Below are 22,986 nucleotides of genomic sequence, written 5' to 3'. Positions count from 1 at the left end.
AAATTTTAGGAGGACTTTATATCTGTATTCGGAGACTGTAGTTTGTACTTGCGATTTTGAGTTTGACTGTTCGAGGAAGATCTTTGTTTTCTGGTTCAAACTTGCTTGGTTTGCTGTGGATGGTGTAAATCCAATTCCAATAAGATAATCTTAGGTAATAATCACAAACACTCAAGAGTATCCTTTTTCTTAATTATGGATCTCTCTATTGTTTATTTGCTCTCGTCTTGTTTAAATTAGTATCTGATAGATAGGGTTATATAATTCTATATCATCCAGATTTCAATCGTCTGTGAATCGGTTATATGTTTTTCATTTGATAGTGGACTCAGATTTTTATTTTGTTTTCAGTGGGTTGCAATCTTTCTAGTTATAAATCCCTTACAGTTATTCTGTTCATTAGGATTTTCATCACTTTAAAGTTCGAATCCACATCAAGTTGAAGGTGCTGATAAGCTTTTACCTTCTTCCAGTTATAAGATGGTTAAATGTTAGCTTATGACTTCCCTTTTCTTTTCAACTTTTATAGGGCATAGGTTTATATCCATAGTCGGTCAACTATAATTGAAATTTTGAAGTGAAGAGCACTGATTGTATTTTCAATACGCAGAGTTAGATCACGAACAATAGGAAAAGAGAGACAACAAATAAGAATAGGAATCCAAAATGGAGCTTAATAAGTTTTAGATTTTTTGTAAGTTTTCGCAGTTTCACAAGTGTTTGACTGTAGAGTTTTTGAGTAAACTTTGTTATTTTCTTAACCTGTATCAATTACTTACACTTTGGTTGCTTCATTTTGTGAAGAAAATATTCATTCCCTCTGATTAAGTAGCCAATGCATCTCAGATTCTGTCACACACAACCCATTTTCTCTTCACTTGTTTAAGTATTAAATCTAATAAGCATTGTAAGATGTATTGCTTTGAGCTTTCAGTTGGAAGATTTTACCTGCACCTGTGCTACCAATATTTTGCTAGAGAAGCTTGAACTAAAGGATATGTCGTAATTGTTTAATTTTTTTTTTTTTTTTGACAGGATCTAGATTGTCTCCAATTTTGCAAGTGGAATTGTTATTATCTTGGCTGGTGAGGTTTTCCAAATATGGATGAAGAGAATAAAAAAGGTGCAGATATTGAAATAAAGGTTTTGTTCTTTGCAAGAGCTCGAGATTTAGCTGGCGGCGTGTCCGAAATGATGCTACCAGTTCCATCCGGAAGTACAGCTCAAGACTGTCTAAGTAAAATCTTCACCAAGCACCCTCAATTGGAAGAAATTCGCGAGTGCATGGTCCTTGCTCTTAATTTAGAGTACGCTCCCGAGTCTGCAGTTGTTAAAGACAAAGATGAATTGGCCATCATTCCTCCAATTAGTGGTGGCTAGAACAACGTATTATATTTTGGTGCACTTGCATTTCTTATCATCAGTCATCTTTATATATCTGTATCACATGACAAGGACATATCAGAAACTCAAGTATGAAAACATGTATGCTGAAATGTATCAGAACTCAAGTTTGTGAAATATGAATCATTTCATTAGTTTGCATGACAATGACACTTTAGTTCTTAATGGTTTCTTCTTTCTTGACTAATGCATACACGATTGTTCATTTTTTTTGTTATGGACTGAGAATTTTCAAGCTTGATTTGGATCAGGACCGTCCCTGAGATTCCGGTGACCTAAAGCAAACTTTTAAACTAGCATTGTGGTATGAACACATCTACAACTTGATTACCCAACCATTTTCTCCAAGGATTCGAACTTGTGACCTTTCACTTGACAAAGCTCGAAAAAAACTTGGAATGGCAAAGTTAGCATATGGCATATGCTTTGGTTTCCTTCTTGATGCCGAGGAATAATATCTTGCAATCCCCATTCTTATTGTCGCCATACAAAATATATCTTGTCAAAGCCAAACAAAAAAAATCAAATCTTTTCCAAGTTCCCATTTTGTAACCTGAAACGAACGGCCGAGAATCTGATACTTCGGCCCGCACCACAGCACATGAACCACCGGTGGCACAAAAAGATTACCTACTATTAGATCAGGAGTCATCAAAATTCAACGGTTACGATTTACGGATTAAACCAAGTGTCGGTCTACTATCATCTATAGCTTTGGGGATTGCAAAAGAAGCGCCAACGAATTTGGATCGAATTCGGGAGGCTCAAAGTATTCTTTTTTGATTTCCATTTTTATTAAAACGTGAGAGAGAGAGAGAAAGAGAGACTGAAACGCTTATCAAGATCGGACAAACCCTAATCCCCCAAATTTGGATTAGAAATTAGTGTTTAGCGCTAAGATCTCATTTATCTGGTAAGTTAACTCGTTCTTATGTTGAATTTCTCTGGAGATTGTAGTATATTGTTATCGCAATCGCAATTGGAATTGGAATGACTATGTAATTTCTTGTTTGATTTTGATTTTCATTTCTGTATTAATTTTGTTCTTTAATTGGGATTATTTAGGAAAGGGCTAATAGAGTAGTGAAAATTTTGTATCGTTTTTGAGATTTGGAGTGTGAATTGCAGGATTTGGTGACCATGGATAGACTTAGTAGTCCAGCACGTCTTATGATAGTTTCGGATCTTGATCATACAATGGTAGGTTTCCAACTCATTAAATTCACTTATTATTCTTGTGTACAAGTAGTGATTTTATGCATTTTAATCTTGTGGTTTCTTTTTTATCTTCTAGGTTGATCACCATGACAAGGAAAATATCTCATTACTTAGGTTCAATGCGTTGTGGGAAGCAAATTACCGTCACGATTCGTTGCTAGTTTTTTCTACTGGACGTTCACCTACACTCTATAAGGAACTGAGAAAAGAGAAACCTATGTTAAATCCAGATATAACGATAATGTCTGTTGGAACAGAAATAACATATGGTGATGCAATGGTGCCAGACAATGGTTGGGAACAGTTTCTGAATCAAAAGTGGGATAAAGATGTTGTTAGAGAAGAAACATCCAAGTTCCCTGAACTAAAATTACAGGTGCTGTGTGGAGGGTTCTAGTTAATACATTTTTTTCTTTTTTGCGTTTTACCTGGTAAGAAGTTGAGCGTCTGACCATTTTTTTGTAATGGGGTTTGAGTGTTTTATATAATTTGAGTTTAATGCAGGCAGAGACTGAGCAGCGGGCACACAAGGTTAGCTTTTATGTCGATAAGGCTAAGGCTCAGGACGTGACGAAGGCACTCTCAGAACGTCTTGCAAAACGCGGGGTAAAATTAAACTCTAGTTTCTGCGGACATTTTTGTTTTTTCTTGCAGTATCTTAAACTCTTCTACCCGCTAGACTATATTGCTAGAAATTTGACTCTCTTCTCATGTGGTTTGCTGTTCGTTTCTTCTTTTTTCTTGCTTTCCAGCTAGACGTCAAAATAATTTATAGTGGAGGTGTGGATCTGGATATTCTACCACAAGGTGCTGGGAAAGGACAGGCTCTTGCATATTTGCTTAAGAAATTAACAAGTGAAGGAAAAAAACCAACTAATACTCTTGCTTGTGGTGATTCTGGCAATGATGCTGAACTCTTTACTATTCCAGAAATATATGGTTGCATGGTCAGTATTTGGCTATCCTTGCTATAATTTTCCATGCATACAACTTTGACATTACTGGGCGTAAATTTTCTGTCAATTATTGCTCGTTATGCAGGTCAGTAACGCCCAGGAGGAACTTTTACAGTGGCATGCAGAAAATGCGAAAAACAACCCTAATATAATCCATGCAACTGAGAGGTGCGCAGCTGGAATCATTCAAACCATTGGTCATTTTAAGCTAGGTCCAAACATATCTCCAAGAGATATTACGGACTTCTCAAATTGCAGTCTTGAGAATGCCCAACCTGGTTTTGAGATAGTGAAGTTCTATTTGTTCTATGAGCGATGGAGGCGTGCAGAAATTGTTAACTTTGAGCAGGACATTCAGAACTTGGAAGATATTTTGGTACGTCCAATATAGACATCAGTTCATTTTGTTATCCTGTTTTCACATGTAGGATTGTTTTCTTTTATTATACTATCCGGTTATTTGATATTAATTGTTTAATGTTTTCTGATAGCACCCATCTGGAGTCTTAGTTCATCCTTCTGGAGTGATACGTTCTCTCTATGACTGTCTAAGTGAGTTGAGAAATTGTTATGGAGACAAAAAAGGAAAACAGTTCCGGGTTTTTGTAGATCGAGTTTCCTCTGCTCAAGTTGGTCATGGCTCGTGGTTAGTGAAGTTCTACAAGTGTGAAATCTCTGGTAAGATTTTCTATTTCTACTAATATATGCTGCACTTGACGTTGCTTTTGAGAAATCGTTATTTGGTAAACATTTGTTATTAGTTGTGAAGATTTATGCAGTTAACGAAGTAGATACTACATTGAGCACCAGTTTACATTTCAATCAGACTTGAAAAAAGTGAAATCTAACTTAATAGAATTTCCCTTACTTCTGGTTAATAACTCTGCAAACTTCTTACAGATGAAGGACAAACAAGTTCTATTGTCACTGTTTTGCTTAATGCAAAGGTAGGATTTAGACCTTTTTTCTTCACTTCTTCTTTTTCTTTTCTTTTCCCCCTCTATTTATAATGGTGAAATTATTTGAAGTGCTTTTGATTCTGGGGATTGAAAACAGGATGGTGAAAAAGATGGGTATAGTTGGGTTCACATACATCAAACATGGTTGAAGGGATGCAGTGCAGCTGATGAATCTTCCTGGTTGCTCTAGATCAGTTGGTGCCAAGGATCCAGTAATCCTATACTTCCCTTTTGCTTCAATTGTACAATAAATGAACTTCAGGTGTTAAATTTCTGAATAATCCAGTGGGTAACATTCTATGGTTTTATTCAATACAAATAATTGTTTCCTATTTGCATCATGGTTGTTGAGGAATTCTTCTCTGCTCAATGAATCTCTATTTAGAAGTTTCTCATGAGAGAAACATGGAAACCAGGAAAGCTTTGGCCTGGTGTCTGGCAGAATCTACTAGCCAACGCAACTTATGGTTCATAAGGTATATCCGAACTGGACGATCATGCAAATGTCACCATTATAATGTGACTCTACAATGGTCATTCTTTGTTGCCACTAATTTCTTATCACGGATGCATTTGTTGCTTTATCAATAGTAGGATTAAAGAAAAAGACCACATTATAACTTAAGAAGGCAACCATTCCATGCCTAACAATAGCTGAGCTCTAATACAACTAGGTAGATTTTCAGATCATTCTCTTGATAACTTCTCAGTTCTACCTGTCCTAGAGAGAATGTTTGCCACTTTATTTTGTTCTTTAGGAACATAATAACATTTCGGGGGATTTTGCATTTCCCCCTCAAAAAAGATAGCTAATTCCCCCTTTTAAATTGATAATGGGCAAAACCTCTTTAACCTGGATGTGTCGTAACCGAGTAGCTTAGTACAACACGTCCGGTGCACATGCATGTCAGAAAAAAATATCTGAAAATTAAAAACCCAAAAATACCCTTTAAAAATCAACGGTTTATATTAGATCTGGGTTTAGATTTGTTATACATACCCCAATCTCACCTAACTGATTAGATAAGAGGAGGGAGAGAAACTAATCACTTCCACAGGCTGTTTGAGAGGGAGAGAGAGAGAGAGGGGGAAAGTGAAGTTTTCCTAAATCGTTGTCATCCCCTTCTATCTGCAAATCTTAGTTAAAGAAAGAGATGTGGAAGAAGATCGAAGAAAGAACAATGGATTTTGAAGAAGGATTTTGACATGCAATTCTCTGATCCTAAAAAGTTATACCCCCTCCGTCCGGATTTAGTTGATAAAATTGCATTTTACATGGATATTTAAAAATAGATATAGAACAATTTTCTTTCGACAAATATCCTTAACAATAATTAATTATTTGAATAATTAATAGTTCGTAGTAGGAACAAACACAAGTTTCTAAATTAAGGACTGATTATTCGAAAGTATACTAATGATTATGTGCTCCTATTATCATTAGTATACTTTTGATCGATGTTTAGCTAGTTATTGGACTTACAAAATTCATATTTTAGTATTATATGTGTTGGTGATACTTGGTACCATGTTGCAATTATTGTTAGAAATGGTGGTAATGGGACCGATCTTTTAAAATTGGTGTTGATAGTTCCTAATGTGTTGTATTCGTGTGTTGATTTTATCAGATGAATTCACCATTTTCATTTTGTGTTATTGTTTTGATAATGAAACTGAATTTTTGTATTTTGTGTGTGTTTGTAGTGCTAGAAAAGATTATGGTTTGAAAGAATTGGTGATTCATTGTGGTGGACATTGTCCACCTAACCAACCAATTGGGAGATTGCACTTCTTTGATCACATGAATGACAGAGATTTTCACTATAAGAAATTTGATGGAGACTGTTTGAGTATGATTGATCTTATTACTGCTATGGGAGACAAGTTGAATGGTTTTGTGAGGGGTGATTACTTTCAATATTTGGATGATGATTTTTTATTGGCCATAGATGATGAACAAGACTTGTTGAGGTTTTGGATTGATTCGGATCAAGAAGAAGGAATTCCTGAAGCACATTCGTTTATGAGTAATGCTGATCCTATAAATGAAGATGCGGGGCATGTGTTCATCCATATGTATCACCAGTGGTGTCTGAAGTTGATGTTATTGGTCGCTCAACACAGTCTCATAGGGAAGAACCAGCACCTGTTGATATTGATGACTATGATGATATGGTAGTGCCTGAGCAGCCACATGAGCAAATGAGTCAGCAGCCGCATGAGAAAATGAGTCAGCAACCACATACAACTACAAGGAACTTCAGTGCTTCAAAGAAAGTGGTTAGTAAGAAACTTACACCACATAATTAAAAGAGCTACCATGGATGATAACAGTACATCGGAACCTGCAAGCAAGAAGAAGACATCAAATGTTGTTGAATTGGATGAAGAAAATGATGAAGGGTTTGATGAAGAAGAGTTGGATGTACTTCTGGAGAGAAACTAATCTGAATTATCATGACATTGATGATTTACCAATTGAAGATGATTACCATAGTAGTCAGTCACTTAGTTCAGACAGTGAACCAAATGAAGAATCTGAATGTGAAACTGATTTAGAGGAAAAAGAGGCAGTTGAGCCATATAGATATGGAGAATATAAGAAAGTTACAGACAAGTATGATGATATGTATGCAGATGTTGAAAGTGAAGACCATGTGCCATGGACATGTGAGACAGATAAATTTGCAATTGGTATGACTTGGCCAACTATGAAAGAGTACAAGGCATCTGTGACAAGGTTTTTATATCCAATTCTTTTGAAGTTAAAAGAACAAAGGATGACAAGGACAAGGTAAGGTGCATGTGCAAAGACCCCAAATGTTCATTCAGACTTAATGGGAATCTGTAGGTGAACTTAACATATATGTGTATGCCTTCAAAATGTTATTGTCTCATTTTATACATGCACAATAGTTGTGTTTCTAATATGTATTGTTAATGTTTGCAGCAAAAATGATGGAAGCAAAATCAAGCTCACCAAGTATGTGCATACACACACTTGTCAAAACAGGGATTGGTCCAAGAAGAAAAAAATGGCTAATTCTACCTGGATTGCTTCAGTAATAGAACAAGATGCAAGAGATGAGGGTTATAAATTGAAGACAAGGAAGATAAAGGATAAGATTATGGACATGCATGGACTGCCTACGAAGTATTGAGTGTGTTGGAAGACTCTTGGAAAGGCACTAAGCAAGGTGTATGGTTCATATAAATATGATTATAAGTTATCACCTGAAGTGTGTTGGCAGATTGTGTCAAAAAATCCAAACAATATAGGAATGGTTACTGTTGATGCAGATGATGACTTCGGGATATGTTGCCTTGCATTTGATTCATACCTGACAGGCTTCCAAAATGGATGCAAATCTTTTGTTGGTTTATATGGTTTCCATCTTAGAGGAAAGTGTGGTGGTGTCATGCTCTCAGCAGTTGCACTTGATGGTAATAATGGTGTGTAACCCTTCGCCATTTACATTTGTGATTTAGAAAATAGGGAAAATTGGATCAAATTTATGGAAACCATTGCAAATAGATTGAATGCACATCCTAGGCCACTGGCTTTCATTTCAAACAGACAAAAATGCCTTATACCATCAGTAAACAAGTTTTTTCCACAGTTAGTCACAAGTTTTTCTATAGATACATGTTTAGAACTTTAAGATGACACACAAAGGCAAACACATGAAAAGACTAGCTTGGGGGAGTATCAAAATCTTATAGAGTTGTTGACCACAAGAAAGCAATGGATCAAATGCAAAAAGATAATAAGAAGACGCATGACTGGTTTAACACTGTGGAGACACATACTTGGGCTAGGTCAACATTTGATTTGACTTCTAAACGTGAGTATGTAACAAATAACTTTTCTGAAGCATTTAACAGTTGGATGCTAGATGATAGATGTCAGCCTTTACAAAGACTGTTGGAAGGTCTCAATTTAAAGGTCATGAGTTTAATGTTTGAGAGGGAGATGAAATCTTTGCAGTGGGAGAGTGAGGGTGAAGTATTGGTGCCAAGGACAAAGAGAATTTTGAAGAATAGAATGTCCAATAAGAATAAATACAAACTAGTTAAACAAAGTGAATTTGAATGGTGTGTCCAAAGACGCTTGAATGGAAGTAGGTGGGATGTTAGTTTAACTGAAAATTTCATGCAGTTGTTGTGTTTGGGACATCACTGGCATTCCATGTGTCCATGCAGTTGCAGTAGGAATACATTTGAGGGTTGATTTGAATAGGTAACTTTTAAAAATGTTTCTCTTGTCTCTTTTATTTGTTTCATTTGTCAATTTTATTTGTTTCATTTTTCAAAAGTAAACTTATGACATACATTTCATTTTTGCAATATGGTTGATAACTTGCACAAGGTTTCTAGTTATAAAAAAGCTTATGTTGATAAGGTTAAGGCATGTGCAAGTAAATAGAATTGGCTTGAGGTAATATTATACCATCTCTTTATTATTTTCAATTTGTGGCAAATGCTTGTGTTCTAATGTATCTTTTTACGCAACATGAAATGAGGCCTAACAAACCTAAGTACAAGAGAAAGGTGGTAGACCACAACTGAATGGGATTAGGTTGCTCACCGCTAGATTCCTGCACGACATTAGTATCCTTCAATACATAACGTTTAATATGGACTCTTCTCTTTAACTGATATTTTACTCTTTCCTTAGAATCAACCAATTAATCTTTTAGAAGAAGAAGAGTTAACTTTAAGTACCTCCGGATTGGACTTTTGAACAAGTTTAAGCACATTTGCCAAACAACTAGACCTTCGTTGCAGGTTATTGACATACCTTAGTATATGTTTGTACTTGAAACATTGTGTGAGTCTGTGACCCTCACAAGAACAATAAGGACATATCGATTTGGAGATTGATTCAGGAACAACATAGCAGCTAGATAAAAGGTACCTGAAACATTAGCAGAATTTTCTTTACTATACAAAAAATCCATTATATCCTCCAGTGATTTTGATGAAGAGTCATCAATTAAATTATCAAGATTGATATGAGTACTGCTACAATTATCAAAATTCATAAATTTCTCCTAAGAGTGCTACATTTGCACCATCTTCCTCTTCGGAATCATAATTATCAGATGTTTCATCAAGTGTTGCAGCAAGATTCTTGTTGCCAGTGTATTTCTTACGATTTAGACACTCATTATCAAAGTAATTGAACCCTTTACACTTGAAGCACTGTGGAATATCCTCATCACTAGTATCATTAGCATCTATGTTTTTGACAGAAATACGATTATGTGGCTTAGCTGATATTGGAGGTTTTTCTCTGGAAAATCGTTTATTTTCTTCCTAAGAAGTTATCTACTGAGTTATCAAGATCTTCATCTGAAAATTCAGCATCAACAAGATCATCTCCAGAATTGTCAACACTTTCACTTTTGAGAGTTTTAGTTTTTTTCAGTCCCTTGAACGCAATATCCTTTCCGGCTTTGGATTACAGTTCATGATCAAAGATCTTCAACTTTCCAACAAGAGTATTGATGGAAAGTGTTTCAAGTTTATTCACTTCCATGATAGCATGTTTCTTAGACTCGTATCTTGCTGGTACATAGAGATCAGAGAATTTTCATCACAATGTCCTTTTGGGGAATAGTCTTCCCTAATGCAAAACATGCATTAACAATTCCAGACACCTTTTGATTAAATTCATCAAAAGATTCTTCATTAGCCATACAAAGATTTTCCTAATCAGAATTTAGGTTTTGAAGCCTAGATTCTTTCTCTGAGGTATCTCCTTCAAATACGGTTTATAAGATATCCCAAGCATCTTTAGACTTAGTGCACGATATCACATGGTGCTGAAGATATGGGATTATGGCATGGATAATAGCATTTAACCCGTCAGAATTATGCTTTGCAGCACTTATCTCAGATTTACTATAATCTATTAATGGCTTGGCAACAGTGTTTCCATCTCTAATAATTGTTGGTGCCTCGTATCTAAAGACTACAAGTTTCCATGTCTCAAAGTCACGGGCTTGTAAAAAGGAACGCATAACAATTTTCCACCATAAGTAATTTGTGCCATCAAAAGCTGGCGGTACGTTTATCGATATTGCACTCCCGTCCATATAGTCAGACTTCTTCAAACACTGACTTATTAAGTCTTAGCGTGTTTGCCCGCTCTGATACCAACTGAAAACGCGGGGGTACCAAAATACACCACCACGTTTTTCTTAGGCAATCTATATGGACAAAATCAATACAACTATGAGAGTTAAACTCAATCAAGGAATAATATATAGAGTTATATATATCTCTCTCTTGCGATTAGAACGTTTACAGAAACAAGTCCGTGAACCTAATCACAAAGAGATTACTTGGACGATACCAAAAACCAATTGCCCAAGAATCAATCTAGTCGTATCCAATAAACTAAGTCAGATGTATCTACTAAGATTGATCAACGTACAACCTGTGATATTTCAGTTAAATTATCATCTTAAAAAAAGAGTGATTTGAAACATAAAGATGAACAATATAATGCGGAAAAAGAAATAACATAAACACCAGAAGTTTTGTTAACGAGGAAATCGCAAATGCAGAAAAACCCCGGGACTTAGTCCAGATTGAACACCAAACTGTATTAAGCCGCTACAGACACTAGCCTACTACCAATTAACTTCAGGATGGAATGTAGTTAATCCATAGAAGGTATACCACCGATTAAGGTACAGTCGCGCTCCTTACGCCTCTTGAATCGCAGCAGGACTCCGCGCAATTGATTCCTTTAGATGAAGTCACAACAACTAAGTGTTGCTTCAACTCAATTGAAGAGTTTAAACCAAATATGCCTCCCATAGATTAATCTTATATATGATTTCCTTTTACAATCAAATAACTTGATCAAATGTGTGGAAATCGATAACAATAGACAAAGTCTACCTAACCTCAACATCCAGACTTATGCAACCCAAAGTGCAGCCTAAATTATTATTTACCTCACAAGTTTAAAACCTGTGGAATCAACAAAGTCTGAGACAAAGAGAACTTTGATGATTTCTATCTATCTTGATTGATGGAGCAAGCTCTACAAACAATCAAGATCAAAATACTCGAGTTATCAAGGAAACATAAATGGACCTGGATTCATGAAATCTTATGAAGACTTTGTAATCGCTAAACCCTAAAAGGGTTAGGAAGAGGACGACTCTAGATACAAGTAGGACATACCTAAAAGTAGTGTCGGGATTCAAAGATCCTAGTTGCTTGAAACTCCCCTTTTATAGAAATTCAAAGCATAGGTTGCTTTAGGTTTAAGCTAAGATAGATTTGGAACCAAGCAAACAATATCCACTATTAGATGAATCTTTGAATTTGATTTACATAAGTAAGATATACACTTTGGTTAGGTGAGACCATAACCAAACCGTGTACAAAGATTATGTTCAACATGGTTAGCCTAAACTAGCCAGTTTGAACTTAAAAGATTAATCTTCATTTTCATGAACACATAAGATATTAACTCCGAGTCACAAACATGTGATCAAATAAGTCTAGTATTTTTAGAGAATTAATCAAATGCTAATTATCTCTTAGAAATAATATAAACGTACTTGAATAAATAATCGACATGGTTCATAGGTGTACAAGGTACAAATACCATTGCCATTCGTGAGTCGGTTCAGTCACAGTGCGCGTACTGGTTTGTAAACTTTTATCCAAACCAAAGTTCTGGAGTTCACAAAACTTTTTAGGTTTGTGTACCGGTTTAGAAACCTTACATAACCAAATCGATTTGCGTACCGGTTTGGGTACACTGCCGAGTTCAGGAACAAAGAACTGTTTAAGTTTGTGTACCGGTTGGAAACAACTCCTGGTTCCGTAACCACGGTTCAAGAATGGTTTGCATACAAGTATGCATACCGATCCGGTTCACGAGTTAAACATATTTTCACATGATGTGCGTAAGAATATGCGTATCACAAATATGTAAGTCGATATATAGCTACTCTTCTACGTGTATGAGTACATGTAATACGGGTTCAGACATATATTAATTTTTCCAGTTTGTAAGACTAATAACACTGTCTTGTATCCGAATCTATAGTATTTCTATATTTCTCTCTAAACCGATACGAAACATTCCAGAACAACATCAATGACACATATCACTGTTCTAGGCTATTTTCGAATGATAAAACTTGAATCATGATTTTGATTCCGAACAATAAATTGTCCTTAACCGAAATTCATCAAGCATGAACAAATATTCATTAAGCTTAGTCATTATATTTCGAGAAGTCCGCTAACTTGATAATTAGTTCTTGGCTCGAAATTCCTGTATATGCATACTAGTCTAATTAGTTATTCGACATCGTCTCAAATGATATAAAAGTGAATATAAATTGAGATATAGGTGGTTCAGTCTTCACTTACCTTTTGTTGATGAAGTTCTCCAAAATATTCGGTTAACCTACGCCTTCAAACGGTAGATCACAATGATGACTGCCGTGATCCACTGTTTCTCAACTACATTTCTATCCTATCCGAGACTTAACTAATTATAGACTAGAAATAAAGATATTGTTTTTACAACTAAACTTGGCAACAAGCTTGAGATAACAACACTTGTGAGTTCGACCGAACAATACTCTAACACTCATGACATGTGAATCGAGATGAACCTTTTATGATCATTCAACAATGATCATCTTCATATGACTTATCATCAAATGCTTGACGCATTAACATGATGGTTTATGATCGATCTTGCAATCTCATTAAACCTATGTTTATCAATCCAAGTTATTCAACTATCATTGCTGCTTTAGCTAGCAGAATAATATGTTACAACCATCAGTTTCCTATCAGACTCAATGTTCATGGTCCACAAAGCATGTTGCTCTCTCAGCATGCACTTTATACTTCATCCATCATAACCATGTTCAATTTATCAGTTTAGAATCATAGTCTAACTAGGTCAACAATTGGACACATAAATATGTCTGCAAGGCAAACTTTATATGGGACATTAATTCATGTCACATGGGGATATTCAGAAGGGTTTTGGTCTGGCGGCCTACAACACGTGCGGTTTGCATTACATCCACGATAAGAAATGTTGGTAAGTTGTGCTGGCAGTTGAAGAGTAAATGCAATAGTGGATGGTCAATCAACCAAGTCTCCCACGCAAAGCAGAACTGGTTCACACATGATTTCCCACTTTCCCATCCTTTCACTTTGAAAAGGCGAGGGTATCCAAATATACCTCAAGCTAAAACTTTTCCTACCTATAAGTCCTTTCTCCGAAAGTGATTGTCTATGGACTGAGTCGAGACAATGCAACTAATCGGTTCACACTTCGTCTGATCGTCAATGGATATGAGATCGAGACAATACAACAACGAAGTATGTTTACTTGATAAAAAGGTTCGGACTTAACCAAGCACAATAGGATTGCTTATCAAGTAAATAGGAATTAACGTTTATGTAATGTACTTTAATTATAATAAAAAAATTATAATGCGGAAAATAAAAGTAAATGACACAACAAGATTTTATTAACGAAGAAACCGCAAATACAGAAAAACCCCGGGACCTTGTCCAGAATTGAATATTCTCAGGATTAAGCAGCTACACAAAATTAAACCAACTTCGTATAGTTGAGACCAAACAACTAAACTTATAATTCACCTAGTTCCGTCTGTATTCCCACGCCTCCGACCTATGAATAAGTCACGTACTTGGAACAATTCCTTTGGTTCATATTCCAAACAGTAAAGGAACGACAAATCTGTTTGGTATCAACTCTCTTCAACCAAGTGATGTGAGTTCGACAAAGGTTCTTCTGTTTATCTCAATAAACTCATTCGTAAGGTTCTTAGATCTATCTTATGTTCAACTACCAAAGGTAATTGTTAAGATTTTGCAATCAATACTTTTAATCACAAAGAATTGTATTGATGCCGATCTACACAACTAATCAATCCAATCTACCACAAGGATAAACCGATTATAGTTGGATCCTTTATACCGAAACAAGTATTGTGCACACCTAAGATTATGAACCCCAAATCATAAATCTTCAATATCTTCTTTGTCTTCAAATCTTCTTAGATCTTCAATAAAGACCTGCACACAACAACTTGAATCTCTTGGGATCAATCACGCACAGAACGGAGTCTGTTAACAATGGAGTATCACAAGATCGTCTATAGCACTAACAACAGTCTAAAGATCCCCGTCGAAACTTCGATCTAGTTTGAGTGAATCTTATATCAGAAGAGAAGATTCTCAAGCATAAACAAACTAGGTGCAATCAAAGTTCAACCACCGTTAGTCAATCAAATCAATTGAAAACACAAGATAAACCGCAATTATCTAGTTTCCCACCAACGGTACTAATAGAGCTTCTCAATCCCAAAGGAGACTTTAAACTGAGCGGCCATAAGAGATTTCGCCTAATTAGGTTACTCTCCTCTACGAATAGGCGACTTCACCAGTAACAACACAACCGAGGAAGTTTGATGTCACGAAGGATTAGTTTGCTAGAAATGCAAACTCTAAGTATTTATAGACAAGGAAGTTTGGACACCAAGGAATTTCCCAAACCGAAAATATTCTCAAGATATGCAATATAATTCCAAATTCGGTTTCCATAATTCCTGGAAATTCTCTGTCCAAAATAATGACCGAAAATTTCTTTGGAAAATATTTAACTAGTAAATGCACATTACTAATTCTTATTTTCCTAAAATAAAATTAAGACCTTAATTAAAATATTCTTAACTTATTTATGTTTCGATCCTGGGATTTTCTTCCTTTACCTATTAAGGAATAACTTTGAACAATTAAAGATAAACATTACTGCATGTGTTCAAAGTGTGTCGACATCCTTAGATTCTAAGTCCTCTTTCATACTTACAGCCTTGAAACGGATTTGCCACTCTTCCAGAAAAGTTTAGAATTAGTTCACCTGACTTTCAAGAACTATGTGATTGATCAAGAATACTCAATCACAAATCATGGGTTTAACGGTTCTACCAAAACAAGTTGCGGTTCTACCTCCATGTGAGTATTGTGCATAGTCACACTAGCTTTCCAAAATTCGGTTGACTAGGTACTAGGATCGGTTCCCCACATATATATGGTACCTAACTTATATGTGTTGCACATGCCCATATGATCGGTTCCCCTTTCTGCTACAAACTTGCTGCACCTCATACAAGGATCGATTCCCCTTTGTGATGTGTTGCACCTCTTAATAGGATCCGTTCCCCTTTACCCAGATTCGGTCTTTCACAAATCACAAACTCGATCATACTCTCTCAGGTGATTACTTAAAATCGGTTTCACTAGTATAAGTCATACCAATACATAAGTCAGGCCTTTGTGAATAGTTTTACCAAGAACACAAACAAGTCATGAGCAGTTATACTGAATCACACATATTGGTTGTTCACAAGATATGCAATGAATAACAATACCAATAACGCCCGACGATTTCCTTTTCGATTCATAAATAAGTTTATAAACTTACTTCCTTAAAACACATGTAAAAAATTGTTTCCTAGGATGAAATCCTCACCTCATACACATACATAATCACAATAGCATTTAAACGATTATGTCGATGTCTTATCTACAAAGTTTAATGGTTAAGAAATAAACCTCGTATTGTATTCCTTAATACTATGTCTATCTAGAGTGTTCATGCTTCACAGTTCTGTTTTCAATATGCACGACTTGAAAGATAGGTTATCGAATGAAACAGTTCAAGTCACATATCACTAACCTCAAGTGGAAGGATGATGTTGTCGTTGTAGCTTCCTACTTCTTCAAGTCTTCGCAATACTTGTAATGTCTCATATCCTAATACTTTCAAGATAACCTATACGAAGTTGACTCTAGTACATAATCAAGCGACTCTTAAAATGAGTTTTGATTCACTAAAATATGACAATCAAACTTGACATACCAACGCTTGGTAGGTTCAGCCGAGCTATGCTCTAATACACTTCCTTCAACTGTCACCACTTACAGGAGATCGATATGCTGCGATAAATAAGTTCTTTAACCTACGATATGGGTAATGTAAAACAACTTAGCACGAACTAAATTTATCTCATCAGATATCATTCGTCTAACAACCATATCAAAACACACAAAATATTTCTCTCGCCTTACACAGAGAAATCATCTTCAAAGCAGTTCAACACATCACACATCAATAAATCAATCCCCATTAATTCCTACACATTCTCAGCTTCCCGCCCTATATACCGATCCTTCTCATTCTTTATGACCGAATTGAATCTCGAACGACCAATATCTTAGTTAGGACAGAGTCCTGCTGTCAGAGTATAGTTTTTCCACCAAGTGTTGGTATGTCAAGTTTGGTTGTCATTTTTTAGTATCAAAACTCATCTAGAGTCGCTTGATCAATTACTAGAGCCAACTTCATTTAGGTTATACTAGAAAGTCTAGGAATGTTGATACGTACAAGTATTACTCTGAAGACCTGAAGAATGTGAAGAAGTAATGACAGCAACGAAGACATCATCCTTCCACTTGAGGTTAGTAATACTGACTTGACTTGTTTCCATTCCTAACATATCTTTCAAGTAGTATTATATTGAAAAAATAACGTTAGAAGTTATATTTGTAATACCCTAGTGATTAGACTCGGTCATAACATTATGATCAACGTATCAAGGAATTAAATTATATTACGAAGTATAACACTTTATCTTGTGAACTTCGTAAATACGACATCAACATAATCCATGTATTTAGTAACTTGATTATGTGTAGGATATAGGTGTGATTTCATCATAGGAAACTATATTTCATTACATTGGTTTAAGGAAGTAGATGTACGAACTTTTTTCATAATCGAAAGGGAAATCATGAGTGTGTTGGTTCGGTTTTTCATTGAATATTTGGTTGACCAATACAAGATGACAAGGTAGAACCTATCTTGATTTATGTTTAGAATATAGCCTATAGTGTGTAGGAAGTTGTAACTTGTCACAAGTTAATTTGGAAAGCAAGGTGTAACCGGTCACAAGCCACATTGGGAAGTAAGGTGTAATCGGTCACAAGCTACATTGGGAAGCAAGGTGTAACCAATCACAAGCTACATTGGGAAGCATGGTGTAACCGGTCACAACCTATCTTGGGAAGCATGGTATAACCGGTCACAACTTATATTGTGAGTCATGATATAACCGGTCCTAAGAGAATAACCGAGTTTCCAGAGTTCACGCATTTCTTCATGTTGTGTGTGAATTAGGAATTAGGGTTTGCTAAGATGAGAAATTTCTAGAATTAGACATTATTTGAACATGTGTACAACTCTTATCATTTATTGTTCAAAAATATTCCTTGATGCTCAAGGTGATCCCAAACTGAAATATTGAAAAGCACTTAATTAAGATTTTTAAGTATATATGTTTTAATTACCAGTAATTAAAGCATATACTTTGGAAAAGGTTTATTAGTTAATCTGCTAAACTAATAATAGAAATTTTCCAAGAGAGAATTCGGAAATATTGTTTGACATTTAATTGTAAATAAGAAAACCAAAATTAGGTACTTGAATGAATACTTGAGAAAATTTTCGGTTTTGGAATTTCTTTGTTGTCCAAACAACCTTTGTCGATAAATATTTGAGTTTACATTTGTTACAAACTATCCTAAGAGCCAGGAAAACTTCATTCGTGTTGTTTCTGGTGGATCCGTCTATCGGGAGAGGAAAGTACCCTAATTAGGCGAAATCTCTTACGACCACTCGTTCAAAGACTTATGTGGATCGAGAAGATCTACGAGTACCGTTGGTGGGAAACTAGATAGTTGCGTTGTTATTTTAGTTCTCGATTATTGATTTGATTGACTAACGGTTGTTGAAACTTTGACTGCACCCAGTTTGATTATTCTTGAGAGCATTCTTTTCTGACATAAGGGTCATTTAAACTAGATCAAAATATCGACGAAATCTTTAGAACTATTTGTATATCTAAAGACATCTTTTGATATTCCATCGTTAACAGACTCCGTTATGTGTGTGATTGATCACAAAAGGATTAAAGTTTGTGTTGTGCGGGTTATTAAGATGGAAATTAAATATTTGAAGATTTGAAGACGAAGAAGATTTTCTTATTAGTTTACATAACTTGTGAATTTGTGCACACACCTTAATTGACTGGGATCCGACTAAGATTAGATTTCTCTTTGCTAGATTTGATTATATAGTCATATCAATCGGCAACTATCATTTGGTGGTTTTCTACAATCTGATAGTTGTGAATCTAGATACCAACTTTCGTATTTGGATTGATCATACCCGATAAAGGAGTTTATTAGATTAAACAAAAGAGTCTTTGTCAACAACTCAAGCATATATTTTACCAAAGATTGAATATAGTGGTTACCAAACAGATTTATTCCTTTGTTGTTTGGAATACGATCAAAAGGAGTAAAGCAACTTGAGATAATGACTTTTGTCTTTAGATTCACGTGTGTGACCAAAAGGTCGAAGATGCAGGGATACTGATAAGCATGTAAATGCTACATTTTATACCCATATTTATATTAGCTAGGATACAATATTTTAGTTCCTAATACTATTTTAGTGCTTTTGTAGAAAGTACAAGTGAATTCAATCATCCAGCGAATAAACAACAAAATGTGAGACTTAACGGTGTTTGCGACGAAAATTGCAAAATGTGGTTGGCCTGGTATTTCCATATATCAGCAACCACAATGATGAAATGTGGTTGGCCTGGTATTTCCATATATCAGCAATCACAATGATGAAACGTGGTTGGCCTGGTATTTCCATGTATCAGCAACCACAATGATGAAATGGGGTTGGCCTGGTATTTCCATGTATCAGCAACCACAATGATCAAATATGTTGGCCTGGTATTTCTATATATCAGCAGCACTTATTATGCTGGCCTGGTATTTCTATATATCAGCAACACTTATTATGTTGGCCTGGTATCTCCATATATATCAGCAACATAGAATTATTTCACAGCCGAGGTCACAATGGGCAGACAAGTTTTAATTTGCTCTTCAATTAATGCATGGTGAAGCGAGTCGACGTCAGCACACTAATGCCACCAAGATTGGTCAAGAGTGACTTCATTATTGTTAGCATAAGAATGGAAGAATATCACCTCCATGACCACGTGCAAATGAAGTGCAAATGAAGAAAAAAGAAAGATTACCATATCTTGTCCTTACATAAGTTCTCTTGCTATATATATATAAAGAATCTGAAGGAACGTTTGAGACCAAACTACGTCATTTGTGCAAATATAGTTAAGGTGGGCCGAGCACATGCAAGAAAATATCATGCTTCTTAAATGAAATTAATTCATTTCCTTGGTGGTTTCATATATTATGGAAAGTGGAGATTCGCTGATACTTTACAATGTTTCGTCATATTATGACACGCGGCACAATATTAGTGGGAGGATTGTATTTCATGACATCTGGCAGACTTCTATTGGGAGGTGATGTGGCGATGACGTGAATTCATCTGTGGTCTATATTTATGTGTTGTTTCAAAATGAAAATGGGGGGGTCGGCCATCGTGCGGCAACTAGAGATGGGTTTTGAAGTTTTGTTTTCTATTCTTCGTTTTTACTAGCTAGAGTTTGATTTATTTATATTGATTTATGGTTTTTTGAGAAAAACATGTCTATCTAATCCATGTTAGGGTGAACGGATGAAGTTGTAGGTGATTTATTTTATGTTCTTGAATAAAGTTTCTACCGATTGAACTTAATGATAATGTTTGTGATTCTCTTTCAATGTTTCACCTTCTAGCTATATTTTTCATGTTATATTCCATGTATAGTCCATAGTTAGATTAGTAGAAGAACTCATTGAACCTTTGGAATAATTGAATTATGAATTTCATTTGACTATTTATGCCATGTATATCTAGTGCTTAAGAATTCTACATTAAGGTGACAACAAACTACCGTTTTGAAAATGATAATTCTTGTCAACGATTCTTAATGAAATATCTTCCGTGTACTAGTAGCTAGGTCTGCTATTTTACATGAGTAAATTAGAGATTTTTGTGATTGAATACAGATAACTTACCTTCAACGGATTCCCGAAACCTTAACACTTTCACATCTTTGGTTACATTTTTATTATTTTGCTATCATTTTGTCCGAATTTCTGAAAACTATCAAAAGCATCATATTTGATTACTTAGTTTTTTTTTGTATTAGTTGGTAGCGTATTTCACACTCCTCGTGGGAACGACCTGTACTTGCCATTGTCTACTAGTTAGACGTTGTGCACTTGCAGTATTATTATTGTAGGTTTCGAGCCTACCAGATACTGAGGAAACTAAGTAGCTACTGGTAGTCTACTTGGTCTCAACTACACGAAGTTGGCATTAGATGTTGTATATCGACTTAATTCTGAGAGTATTCAAAACTGGCCAGGTCCCAGGGTTTTTCTGCATTTGCGGTTGCCTCGACAAAATCTTGTGTTGTGTTGTTTTATTTACTTTACTTCCATATTATAATTGTTTTATATTATAATAAAGTAAATACACTTGTTAATCCATATTACTTGACATTTATCCTAATTGTCAATCGATTTTATTATCGTAACTATTGTCAAGTAAATATCTTGTTGTCATATTGTCTCGATCACGTCCATAGAAAACCACACAGGGTAAATGACTTATAAGTTGATATTTAAAAGATTGTGGTGTATTTGGGTACCCTAGTCTTTTCACCTACAGATTAGTCTCTCGAACTCAAAGTAATCCCATGTATTACATTTGTTTAAAGGTTTAAACGATTTGTTTCAGTGAGCACTTCCCTACTCCACCACTTTTTAGCCAAAATACAACAAACCGTTTTAACCTGTAAACACCACTAAAACCCAATTCAGAAATATAAACATCTATAAGTTTTTGGAAAATATTGTTATTACTAGAAGAAAAATCATGATTAAATTTTTCATTCGGACTAAGAGTGATAATTAGGTCGCCTATAACTACCCATGGATCTTAACAACGTTACCGAAGTCCCTAAAATGCACTATACCGGTGGAATATTCAGTGTGGTAAAGGATTATGTATAGTTTGGTGATATGGAACAATACATGCAGGTGCTGAGGCTCGACTGCTTACCATGTAAATAGGGTACGCGGAAGTGGTTGAATTTAATATACTTATTTCCGTGGAATAAGGATAATATTTGGAAATTCTACAAGTAGTATTATGGGCCATGACCCAGGGAACTCAAGGTCATCTAGTACCACATTGAATATCACGAAGGACTATAATGAAAATTATACCTATAAAAACTAGGATGCGACAATAGATTTATTTTTCTCTAATAAGGCTGATGTCTCTTGGATTTGGTCTGGTATTAGGAATGGTATGGATATTCTTAGTCAAACTTGCATATTGGATCTATGCCTTCATTTCATTGTTGATTCAAGGTATAGATACTTATAGACATAACTGCATATATGGTATCTATTCCTTCACTCCCCTGTTGACATTAGCAATGAGAAATAGACTCTTGACATTGATTTTCTTATCCACCCTTTGGTTATTGAGGAGAAAACTCCTACCTAATTGATTGATTTGCTAACTAATAGTGGTGAATGGAATACTGATATTCTAAACTTTTATTTGAACCCTAATATTTGCAACTAATTTCTCATTCTTCTTGTTCTTTGTGCGTAATCTAATGAATTAAAGTGGTTATATACTAAATATGATGTTTCATCTATTAAGCATGTATATTAATTTTTCACATCTGATTAGAGAGATTATAATCCTATTTGGAAGAAAATTTGAGGTTCTATATGTCAACCCAGGATACAAATGTTTTCGTGGAAATTATACTCTAGTGCTCTGCCTCTTTGTAAGTTCACTCACAAAGTTAATCCCCATTACAGTTTTTTTATGAAAGATTTTCTGTATTTGTTCCCGTATTGTCCTTTATTTGCTGCCGTATGATTTGGTTTAATCATACGCGGGTCTGTACTAATATTATTTCAATTTTTAATTGGATTGAAAACCTCTTTCTATCTAGTGTGGAAAACTATGCCAAAAAATATGTTATTGTAGCTTGGTTCATCTGGAAACATAGGTGTAATATCATCCTTAAGATACATAAGCCTAATCCTATGCAGGTTATAATAGACCAGTTTTCTCTTCAATGATGACAATAATGATTTTTTTATTTTTCTTAAAAATAAATGATAATCCAACTAGATGTGGTTTTCCCTATCGATCTTCGAGGGATGAAGTATTGTTAAGTTTAAGCTAATTGCAAATACCAGTGAATGAAAAATAGTTGCATTCTTGAAGGATATCGAGCAATTTTAATTTTTATTCCTACTGATTATCTCCGAAATTTTGAGACCGTTCCACTTGTAGTTGGAATACTGTAGAAAGATCAAAGGGTGTGCACTCGGCT

At 35.2% G+C, this 22,986-nt stretch overlaps 1 protein-coding gene and 1 long non-coding RNA gene across 2 annotated transcripts; both read left to right on the top strand.

Annotated features, from left to right (window-relative positions):
- Positions 1–16: 16 nt before the first annotated feature.
- On the top strand, positions 17–1,565 carry LOC113323293. The gene is made up of 2 exons (XR_003347525.1): positions 17–154; positions 1,036–1,565. It is a non-coding gene; the product is annotated as an uncharacterized LOC113323293 (long non-coding RNA).
- Positions 1,566–2,060: 495 nt separating this feature from the next.
- Positions 2,061–4,875, top strand: LOC113322703 (sucrose-phosphatase 1-like). The gene is made up of 9 exons (XM_026570843.1): positions 2,061–2,317; positions 2,533–2,604; positions 2,699–2,998; positions 3,127–3,228; positions 3,375–3,569; positions 3,664–3,954; positions 4,070–4,256; positions 4,479–4,525; positions 4,635–4,875. The coding sequence occupies exons 2-9, from the start codon at positions 2,545–2,547 to the stop codon at positions 4,725–4,727; spliced, it is 1,275 nt and encodes a 424-aa protein (XP_026426628.1). The 5' UTR covers positions 2,061–2,317; positions 2,533–2,544; the 3' UTR covers positions 4,728–4,875.
- The last annotated feature ends 18,111 nt before the right edge of the window (positions 4,876–22,986 follow it).

The sequence above is a fragment of the Papaver somniferum genome, chromosome 11 (assembly GCF_003573695.1).
Source record: "Papaver somniferum cultivar HN1 chromosome 11, ASM357369v1, whole genome shotgun sequence".
Classification (NCBI taxonomy): Eukaryota; Viridiplantae; Streptophyta; class Magnoliopsida; order Ranunculales; family Papaveraceae; genus Papaver; species Papaver somniferum.
This window is presented reverse-complemented; position numbering and strand designations above follow the sequence as displayed.